Below are 11,784 nucleotides of genomic sequence, written 5' to 3' on the forward strand. Positions count from 1 at the left end.
ACTTGAAGCTAATACAATTTTACCTGGCGGCTGGCGTCAGGAAAACAAATTATTTCTGCTAGACATACAAGTGCTCCATTAATTGTTATGTGTGATGATTAGTGGGATCGATACAGATTTTTTGCACCATTTTACTAGCAGTTTTGTTTTAAATAATTCACATATTTCTGGCTGGAACATTAAACAAAGTTTTATTTTTATTAAATATAGTCTATTATCATTAGTGTGCATTTATGACCGAATTTTATGCATTATTATAATGGGAAAAATATTTTAAACTGTTTGTACATCTGAAAATACACATAACTCTCTGTAAAATTAAAGTCTAACAAAAAGCCTATGCTCTAGATAATAATCTTATCTTAAAATTTATAAGAGGTCAGTTCACTCAAATTTTTAAACAACTAACGGAGCTAAACGTGATCTGCTGAGCATAAAATTTGTTATGTTACGCGTTGGTAAGACGGAGATAAAAATAATGTCTTGTTGCGTCCTCTTAACTGGTATTAAAAAAATTCTGAATATAGTCACTCTAATTTATACTGATTATTTGTGAATCAAATAAATGATTTTTAAATTCATAATTGTGTGGTGGGTGAGAGGCGGAAACTGAAGAAAATCACGTCTATATTTTAATTATATTCTTCTTGAATATATTGCTCAGTAATTAATTCTATAATAATATTATAATCAGTATAATATTTAAAATTAAAACATTATGGAGTAAATACTTTGATATTGATACATTCTATAGAACGTGGCCCAGCTACTATAGGAAGTCTTTGATGGTCTCGCTGTGCCTTCTATAATGTCATTCGATTTACATAACGCATGCACGTGTGTGTACGTCTGCTGTGTGGAAACCTGTTGAGTCGTAATAACTAAAAATGTTGACTTAGATGTGACGTGAACTATTCTGTCTATACGCATTTAATGTTAATTATTTTACCTATATTTATTCGCGTTTTAATTTACTACAAAGGCAGGATAAATAATTAAGTTACTTTTAACCAAGTAATATAACGATCAAATAGTTTTTATGATAATTGGATATGTATATTATATTTTGATCTATTTATATTGTTACAATGTTACCTATGCTTTTCATTACTTATAATATTATGTTGATACTCTACTACCTTTTCATTTATTTATATATTGATATATTGTATTTAAATTGTTTATATATCTTTGTAAAATGGCCACTAGGTGTTCAAATAACAATTATAATAATAATAAAAAAAATGTTTAAACACATTGCATGAACGCATGTGTGCGGCTGTTTTATGGAAACCTGTTGAACCATTAGAACTTACTAACCAGCAGGATGCATTATTTTTTGGGAAGCCCCAGGAAATGCTTAAAAACGTTTATTTTTCAATATTAGCAGTTTTGGGGTTTTTAGAGTGTTTTTGTTATTATTTTTTGGTAATTTTGTCGTCTAGAACTCAAACCAGTAACATATGATTGGCCTGCAGTTGTTGAATGGTGATACATCAGAATCACGTTTATTTCGTAAATTTCAAATTCTCATTTGCTCAAGAAGTGTTAAAAAAAATGTGGGACATTTTGTAAGGACATTATTTCTGTTAAAATGCATTTAGGGAATTTTTTTCTATTTTTTAGATCGTTTTTGGAAAGTTTTTTTGCATTTTTAACTAATCAGTTCCAAATATTGGTATTGGTTTGATGTCATTGATAACTCTAAGGGGGGTGGGGGGGTATCAACATCATGAACGTGGTTCTATGAAGGTGAATGTTCGGATAGAGTAAAATATATTTAAATTCCTTATTATGTGTACTTAATTTGAATATTTTTCAAATTGTGACTTTTATCATCCTAAAAATACGTACTTTCATAAATATTTCTTAAAAACCTATTCACGTGGACCATTTTTTTATTATTTTAATAAACAGTATTTACAATTTACACATATTTTATATTTTAAAATATGAAAACACTAACTTCATTCTAACTTAAGTTATTACTTTATTAGTTTTAATATTTAAGTAATTACTTTAACTAGGTAGTGGAAAAAAATACTAACTTTGCACATTTGTAAAATTGTCACAATATAATGTCTATAGTAGGTAATAAAGCCTGTAGATAATGGATCATTTTTGTGAATCATAATATTAATGTTGTTATCCGCTAACTTAAGAAAAATACTAAATATGCCACGGTTGTAATACCATTAACCAGGGACATGTTCGTTTCGTTGGTAAAAGGAGTGATGGTAAACTATCCAGCATGAACGTTATAATTACTCTCCAAAGTTGTTTTAAAATTAAATCGGAAAAAAACATAGACTACAGTACTACACAGACCAATAAAATTGACACCTTCAGTTTTAAAAAATCTGTATTTCGGTAGTATTGAATGTTAATTTAATTTGAAATTGTTTTAAATTACTATTATTTTTATTATTTACCATAATTTAAATAATTTACTTTTTTAAATAAAATTCAAATGGATATTACATTTTAATAATTTGTATTTTGTATGTTTATATATTATTTTAATCTTAAAATTATAATGTATAAACGAAGTTATTACAGACTTTTACAGAGTTTACATGTACCCTTCAGGACTTTCAGGTAGTACTTAAGTAAATCCGGGAGAGTTTACAGGTTATTAAAAACGGGTAAGTTTACAATCATCCGGTGAAAGGTCGTTCCGGTTAACCATTCCAACTCGTGTAAGCAAATTATTACATATTTTATAACGCCGAGATGCCTCGGTGTAGGCAACTAGTCTTACACTCGTGTTTCCCAGTTTCCCTCCAAGCCACTCGAGGCTGTACCCCACGACGTTTGCAAACGATATTTTAAATAATTATTTTATTTTAGGCAATTTTATAATAAAATAGTTGTCTCTGGTTCGGTGACAATATTTGACGAAGTAAAAAAGTATTGGATTAGTGATGAATTTTTTTAAGTGAATTTTTCATATATACCACTATTCCAAGACTCCGTTATGCCAATAGATTGGATATTTTAACTACTCAAAACTCCAAGGCTGACCATTAACGAGTTAAAGTTAAAATTCAGTTAATTAACTTGTTACTTTTTTTTCAAATTAACTTTTAACTAAATCAGTTACTTATTTTCAATTTAACTTTTAACTTAATCAGTTATTTTTTTTAAGATTAACATTTTAACTTTAAGTTAATTTTATTCAAAAGTATCTAAATTAAGTTCATTTTCGTACAAAGAATAATGCACCTTTTTTAATGAGGTTTTTACTTTGTATAATTTATAATGTATAATTTTAAATTTCTCCAGAATTTTTCTTGAGTGTAAAGAAAAACTATCTAATAAACCATATTATGAGTCTGGAATATTTGAAAATTAGAAAATTTTAACTTTAAACTAAGTTAAGTTACTTTTTTTCAAGGGTTAACTTTTAACTTAACGAGTTAACGAAAAAAATATGATTAACTTTTAAGTTTTAACTTAACTTTATTATTTTAAAATAACTTAACTTAACGAGTTAAAAAAATCATGAACTTGCCCAGACTTGCAAAACTCAGTAAATAGATTTTAGAAATTGTTAGTTATCCTAATAATAATATGATTCAAAGTATTTACGGTGGCGGGCTTTACAAAAAATACAGGTTATTTTGCGGTCGCTATAATGTTTAGCACATAAACTATTACTTAATAAATTGTTAATCGCTGTGGTTACGTGTTATTTTGTTCATTTGTGATAAAAGTCACACAACAAACCGTTTTGAAATTGTTCCTTCTTCGTCGTCTAAATACTTTTTGTTATTAAATTTTTCAAGTAATTGTGTGTGATGACGACAACCATAGTAAGCAATAAACCGTGAAAAGAAATCTGCTGGTCACCTAGGGTAATTTGTTGTTTTTATGTTTCGTTTTTAGAAATTGAAGAACAGTAATAACGGTGACATTGTTAAGAATACCGAACAGGGTACGATATCGTTTCAATTCAAAAACGGGATTTCCGTAGACATCACTCTCGATGGATCGATCAGAGTTGCCAATCAAACGGTATTGTTAAAGATACAAATATATACCTAAACAATTCGTGATCATTCTTCTCGTACCTTCTTGAAAAATGATATTAAAATAAAACTAAACGTACAATATTTTAACACTTGTTATAGGTGGGTCTAACTGTTCGAAGTTCGAAAAATCGAAAGTCGAACACTGTTTTAAAATAACTGAACCGAACCGAACTCGAACAAAAAGTTCAAAAACCTAATATTGAACTCCAAAAAAAAAAATTCAAACTAGTCAACCGTTTCGAATAAAAAAAGGTTTATATTTCAGTTTAACGTAAATCTAAAAATTCGTAATTTAATTAAAAAGCTCAGTTCAGATCGGTATTAAACCAAATGTTCGGTTTGATTTCCACATCACACTGAAATGTTAGGTTTGACATACGACTAAGAAGTTCGGTTCTAAACCGTTTAATGTTGAGTTCGGTTCGAGTCCATTAATTAATGTTGAGTTCGACCCAACTCTAATACTTATCCGTTCGGATTACGACTTTTGAAGGCAAACGCCGTGGCAGCCGTGAATGCAACCGGTAACATATCGGCCGTCATGCACCCTGTTGGTTTTATGTATAAAAAAGACGAAATCGTCCACGTACAGGCGAATGACATTAACTTTGGAAATCACAAGTAAGAGCACCCGTGTTGTAAATTTTATTATAGTGAAAATATTATTTAAGTGCCATAAATCTCTATGATACCTAACGGTTTTACGGTTTATTGGACGAAAATATTCCGAAAAACAGAATTGAATTCGTCATTAATGCTTTACTTTTAAATCGACTTTCACATATTATTTTACAATTTACATTTCATATAAAATCCATAAGATAGGTACTTACCTAAATGTTAATATTAGATCTTAAAAAGTAATTTGGCAGAGGTTAAAATAATAATATGTTATAATTCGAATTAGCGGAAAAGTCAATTTCTAATCTATCTTGAGAACTTTATATATATTTGTTTTTAGAAATTTCATCTTTATTTATCACTCATTAGTTTGATCTACATGATAGTCGATGAATAAAATATTAGTGATGTGGTTGGTTTGGTAGCTGTCATTAGGTAGTTAAAATTGTCCATATTCCATACTTATCCATTTAACTATTATCAAATATAAGCAATTCAAATATAATAATTACCATTTACCAATACAATAAAATATTAATTATAAGTATAAGTCTTAATGTGCATAAAATAAAATATACCAAATAACTAATAAGTATTTAATTATAATTTCTGAGTTTATATAGGTATTCTAATATTAATTAAATATATTTAATAATATAATATAGTATAAATTATGGAAAGTAGCTAGGTACCTCTATTAGAAAATAAAAATACATATTTACAAATATATACATTTTTATTGATTCAAAATTTACTAAACCTACTGTCATAATAATTTCATTAATTTGTAGTCCACGTGAATTGTTTGTTGAAATATATTTAAAATTATATACATTTTAAGAAAATCTTAAATATTGTTCAATATCTGGGAGACACCTGCCCTTTAAGACCCCCGTTGAACTTTTTTTTAGCGAGCTGATAGTTTATAATGCTCTTAAGTAATAAAAAACTAACCCACGGACACATGTGCGATTAACTCTTGTTTTATTACCGTCCGTTAAGGTTGGCGAAAATAAGGTCAACGGGCATCCACTTCAAGGCCGTCAAAAGCCCGCTGGTGTACTTGGTGGACGAAGCGGGCGTGAGGACGAACTTCTCGGAGAACTTTATGCGCATGGACAGGGACATCACGTTGGACGTGTTGTACAAGGATTGCCGACATGGGGCCATGTACGTAAACGTGTGCAACGATTTGCTGTCAGACATCAAGAGCACAGTGCTCGAGACTGGTACGGAATGGAAACTGTACGACGTGTCGGTGGTACAAGAGAACGTTCATGGATTCATCAGGTATATGCAGTAAAAATAAAAATCGTTTTCCAATTTTCGTTTCTGTTTTGAATCAAAATTTCCGTCGATTTCTGAATTATTTTAAATAATCGATTAAAATTTAATTGGTTTAATAATATACTTCTACAAACCATCAAGCACAGATAAAGAGGAAAGCCAAGGGGTGTAGGAGGATGCGTGTTCCCGGAGACTACTGATCTGAGGAGTCATACAAAATTCCATTCTGTAATCAACCTAAAATTATATCAAGTTTTTTTATAATTTTATTAGTATTACCTACACAAATTACAACTTTAGTTTGTTTTATTATTTTTGATTTCTAATTAAAATGTATTTCTTATTTTTGGTGCAGCCTAAATACTTAAGTATTTATATAGGTAGTTTATGTATATATGTGCCAGGTACTTGTTATATAATAATATATTTCTGAATTTCATTTTTTAATGTTGAAATAGTTAATAAAATAAAATATGAGTAAATATCCGGTACTTACCCACCATTATTTACTACCCATCAGTAATAAGTGAGTGGTTAAACTAATGTGCTTTCGAAAAAAAAATTATGTCATTTAAATGTAATAAAAACGAAATCAAGTTTTCAAAACTGCGTTAAAAATATCAATACCAAATCAAGAAAAAAATATTCTCTTTAGTCTGTAATTTTTGTTAATGTTTGTTTGTTTGTGCTCTATAGACACAACAGCTTTACTATTAGACCATTTTAAATACATTTCACGTCAATAGATTTCTTTAGAGGATATTTGTAGCTTTTTTTTAAAACTCTATAGATTTTTATAATACTATGGTGAATCACATATTCACACTGAATTTAGTTTTGGCTCATAAAAATCAAATATTGTTTTGTTAATTTAAACGGTTGTCATTTGTTACAGATTACATTACGCTTTAAATTAGCAGAAATATTGTGGGATATAAAACTTTTTATAAAAATGTACTTAAAAAAAACAATAATTAAAACCATATACCTATAATACGTATGAACACAATAGTACAACGATAACATTTATGATTTTCAACCATGACTTGTTCCACTTAGTTCTGGGCATATTTTTTATGTAAATACATAAAGACCAATCTTAACGTTCGCTTTTAACGATTTCGCAGTTGAATATTTATCTCACGTTTTTTGTGTTTACGTCAGCTAACTATATAGCCCAGAAATAATATGAGGAAAATCGTAAAATCGATCGGTAAATCATTGTAGTCGTTTTTGTGTTTTATGGCATGGTACCTAGTATTCAACCAGAACGGAAGACGGAAAATCATAGAGAGATAGATTAATTTTAACACGGACAGGAGTCGTCGGATAGTAGATACGGGGGTGTAGCCCAGGTGGGGGTGGGGAGGCTGTAGTGGATAAAATAAAAGTTTCCACTATTTCCGGAAAACCTATGTAGGTAACATCAGGAATTGATTGTTTTTTTGTTTAACGTAGGGTGATCAAGGACGGGTGTGAAAAGTTCGAGATCCGATCCTCGGCGTCCGTCGGCACGATAAATCTGTACTCGGATGCAGTAGACTGCACGGCGTCGCACGGCACCAATCACCATTTATTCGTCAAAAAGAACAAGAGCCGCATCCACTACGAAGTGCGCAACAAGTTCATGGTCCGGTACGGCGGCTATCACACCGGTTTCAACGAGTGCGACGAAGTGTCGTTTTTCTGATGGTCTCGCGATAAATAATAATATCAATTGCGCACACGCGACACGCATAATAATAATAATATATCGTTGCGTATATCACTGTTACAGTTTTACATCCAAATTCACTAGGCACCTTGCTGAGGTGCTATATTATTATAAATGGGAAATGTGTACGCTGGTGGTAGATAGGTTTTACTACGAATTTAATAATAATATTAATGTTAACAGACGAGTCGTGGCATGTTATAGTATTATTATCTATGATGTACTTACCTATATACATCAATTATATAATACAGATTAATGACACATGTTTGACGTTCTTTATTTATTTATTTATTTTAGATCCTGAGCGGAGCGATAAATGTATTGGTTTTACAATGATATTACGTGTTTTTTTTAACATTTTTTTTTGTGTCTGTCATCACCTTTTAGGACAGTAAAAGTGCTTAGATTTTCTTCAACAGTACCTTTTCTAAAAGGAAAGTGAATCTAATTGGAACTTTGGGGGGGACAAAAGAAAAATTAAGGAAAAACGGGAATTTTTACGGTAAATCGATTTTGGTTTTTAATGTAACTCTTAAACAAATGACCGAAGATACATGCAATTTTGACTGAACGTTTATAATAGCATTTTCTATACACCATAACATTTTCAAAATATTTTGACTTATTTTGAGCTGTTAATGGACATTATCAATTGTCAATTTTTTTAGTTTTTTTTTCTATAAATGTCAATACAATTCCATTTGTTGGGTAAAAAAGCTTGAAAATTTAATGGAAGGCTCCTGATAATATATTGTTAAAATAGCAGTTGAAAAATATTAAAAATACAAACTAGGCACAAATATTTTTATAAGCATTTAAAGTTCGAATTTTGACAAAATGTATTAAATCTGAACTCTAACCTAACCGATTTGAATGAATTTTGCTTTTGGGTGACGCCCCGGATGGTTTAGATTCACAATTTTGAGATTTACGTTGGTAATTGTTGTTTATAAATGGTTGCTATTAGTTATAGGAGAATTAATAATTATCTTATATATATATAGATAATAACTATAATAATAATAATAATAATAATAATAATAATAATAATAATAATAATAATAATATTTTTTTGTAATAAGTAGTAACCATTTAAATAGACAAAAAACAAAACAAAATAAATGTATTATAATTACACAATCACACATTTTCTACGTACGACTTTGTTTTATTGTGCCGAAATACACAATACCATGTCACGACCATGACAATAAAATACTTCACGACAAAGCCATAATGCAACTAGGATTATAAAAAGGAGGGTAAGTGGATTTCGCTCTGCTGTACAGTAGGTTACAAGTGGGTCACTGTATAATGGATGGTATTAAATTTGAATTCAATGATATAATATCATTGTATAAGAAAAACGATTCTGAGCGGAGACGGTATGTTAGTCTAGGTATAAGACATAATATTATATTAGGTACCTATAATAAATTCCAAATTAATCATATCATAATATTTATTAGGTACTTATAACACGTTATACATCAACAAAAAACCGTGGTACTATCATAGATATATAATAGTATACTTTAGAAGTTTCAAGTACCCACGAATAATATTATACAATCACAACAAAATAACTAAAATAGTTATCCTAGGTTTTTAATATGTAATTTCGTCCAAATTTGTACTTAAAATGACTATAAAAATAAACTGCGTAAATGTATTTTTTAGATTTTTTGGTAACAGAATTAATTACTTACGTGGAATCTTGTTTTAAATTTTCAATTCTTAGATACAAAAATTGAACATTTTATAAATTTTTAACTACAAAATAATTTTTCAAATTAAAATTTGATAAATTTTGTCAAAATTTGATCTTTAAATGCTTATAAAAAAAAATTGTGCCTATGTATTTTTAATATTTTTCAACTGATAATGTAACAATATATCAGGAGCTTTGTATTAAATTTATACACTTTTTGGCCCAACAGATAAAACTAAATTTCTTAAAATCGTTTGGTAACCAGTTTGGTTATACCGTCCTCATTTGGATTGTATTTGATTAATTTAAATTTTTTTTTCTATAAATGTCAATAAAAAATTATTCATTCAGTCAAAAAGCTTAAAAATGTAATGAGTAAGTTTTTATTATAGCTAAAATATTAACGATACATAGGCATCATGGTTATGTTTTATAAGCATTTAAAGTTCAAATTTCGTCAAAACCACAGTTAATTTGTAGTTCAAAACTTATAAAATATTAGCTAAGGCTAAACAATATAATACAAGGTCTTTCATACAAGTAATTCATACTTTTACCTAAAAATTACAGATGATTTATGAAAATTGGTGTGCAAATACATTGTTTTTGCAAAAATGAATTCATTCTGGTAAGACATATATGAAATTTACGTCTTGCTTACTATAGTTGACAGTTGAAACTTGATAAATATATTTGAAAAAGTAATAATAATATGGGGGGGCTTCAGCCCGTTAGCTCCCCCTGCGGACGCCACTGCTGTATAGCAGAGCTACATCCACTTACCTGTTTTTTTAATTTTGTTTCCATAAAAATTTGCGTTTATTCTCTGTTTTTTATTTTTATAATAAAATACATTTATTCCTATTAACCCTTAAATATGCCAAAATACGAGTACGTAATATAACAATACATTTATGTATTTGATTCGATGTCATACAAAACGAACTTATAACTTGGTCCGTAAAGTGCACAAATGATAGAAATTCCAAAAGAAAGAAGGATAAATTTGTAATTTTGGACTTACACCCTTTTCGACTTAGACCAGGTATGTCAAACACGCGGCCCGTGGCTCTTTTTTTGTGGCCCACGGCTACCAATATTAGTGGACAAAAAAAAAATAATAATAAAATGTTAATGTTGTGTCACGACTATCTTAGATTCTTAGAGAATGGTGTATTTGGTATACATTATTATACCGTCTTATCTTCTGATAAACTATAATCGAATAAGGATTATTGATGGCTATATATATATTTATATCAATATAGATTATAGATAAATAATTTATATCGTCAGTTTGCGACACGCGTGCCTCTTCCATTGTTAATATCTACTTTAGTCGTTCGATAACCACCGTGTATTCGAGTTTAAATTTTTTACGTGTATTCTACCGTAAATTTAATACTTAAAAATGTCTCTATCAAAACCAAGTGGTAGGTAGTAATAAACGAAAAATTACCGATGAACATCGTCAGTTTCAAGAAAATTGGGAATTACAATTTTTTTGCAGGGAAATCAATAATAAAATACTTTGCTTAATATGTAAAAGTGTTATTAGTGTTCCAAAGTTGTGCAACATTAAGCGACATTATGAACAACATAAGTTAAAATACGACCAGTATGAAGGGTTATTGAGGCAAGAAAAACTAAAGGAGCTTATATCAGGGTATAAAAAACAACAGATAATGTTTACTAAAATACCACAAGAAAATGAATCTGCAATAAAGGTTAGTTACGTGTTGTCAGAGTTAATTACCAAACATTCGAAACCGTTCACTGAAGGTGATTTTAAAAAAACGTGTTTGATTAAAACTTCTGAAATTATTTGTCTCGGAAATCTAAAAGCTTTTCAAAACATTAATTAACACGAAATACGGTTGCGGAAAGAATAACTGAACTAGCATGCAATTTGAGTAATCAAATAAAAATAAAAATAAATACAACCGAGTATTTTTCAATCACTTGTGATGAAAGTACCGATATTGGTGGCACAGCTCTGCAGTTAGCTGTATTTTTTCGTGCTTGCGAGTTGCGATATGGAATTTAATATTTTTGAAGAGTTATTGGAAATTATACCTATGTTTGATACTACTACAGGAGAGGATGTATTCGTTTCTGTTTTTTAACTCTTGAAAAAGTATTTATTTATTTAGAATTTGAAAAGTTGGTGGGAGAAAAGAGATGTCAAATATCGTCTAAAAAGAATTATTAACATGTTTTTTTTGTAATTTATACAACAACTATTTTCATAAATAATTAGGATGATTTATATTTTATTTAAATGTTTATGTTCATTTGTTTTCGTTTTTTAATTTAGTATTAATTGCTGTATTCGTGAACATAAAGAATAAAATTGGAAAATGTGTTCAAAATATTTATTTTTTCGCTAAATTTTTATGTGCGGCCCAAATAGT

At 29.0% G+C, this 11,784-nt stretch overlaps 1 protein-coding gene across 1 annotated transcript; it reads left to right on the top strand.

Moving 5' to 3' along the window:
* The first annotated feature begins 3,583 nt into the window (after positions 1–3,583).
* On the top strand, positions 3,584–7,713 carry LOC100570908. The gene is made up of 5 exons (XM_003241642.4): positions 3,584–3,815; positions 3,889–4,017; positions 4,528–4,655; positions 5,658–5,945; positions 7,401–7,713. Exons 1-5 carry the CDS (start codon positions 3,801–3,803, stop codon positions 7,630–7,632), a joined length of 792 nt encoding a protein of 263 aa, XP_003241690.1. The 5' UTR covers positions 3,584–3,800; the 3' UTR covers positions 7,633–7,713.
* Positions 7,714–11,784: the final 4,071 nt, after the last annotated feature.

This window comes from Acyrthosiphon pisum, chromosome X (assembly GCF_005508785.2).
Source record: "Acyrthosiphon pisum isolate AL4f chromosome X, pea_aphid_22Mar2018_4r6ur, whole genome shotgun sequence".
Taxonomy (NCBI): domain Eukaryota; kingdom Metazoa; phylum Arthropoda; class Insecta; order Hemiptera; family Aphididae; genus Acyrthosiphon; species Acyrthosiphon pisum.

Bases quoted from the DNA above. Each gene is read 5' to 3' on its own strand.
- LOC100570908 (XM_003241642.4), top strand. The intron at 4,656-5,657 runs GTAAGAGCACCC...CCGTCCGTTAAG, and splicing joins ATTAACTTTGGAAATCACAA to GTTGGCGAAAATAAGGTCAA. The intron at 5,946-7,400 runs GTATATGCAGTA...TGTTTAACGTAG, and splicing joins AACGTTCATGGATTCATCAG to GGTGATCAAGGACGGGTGTG.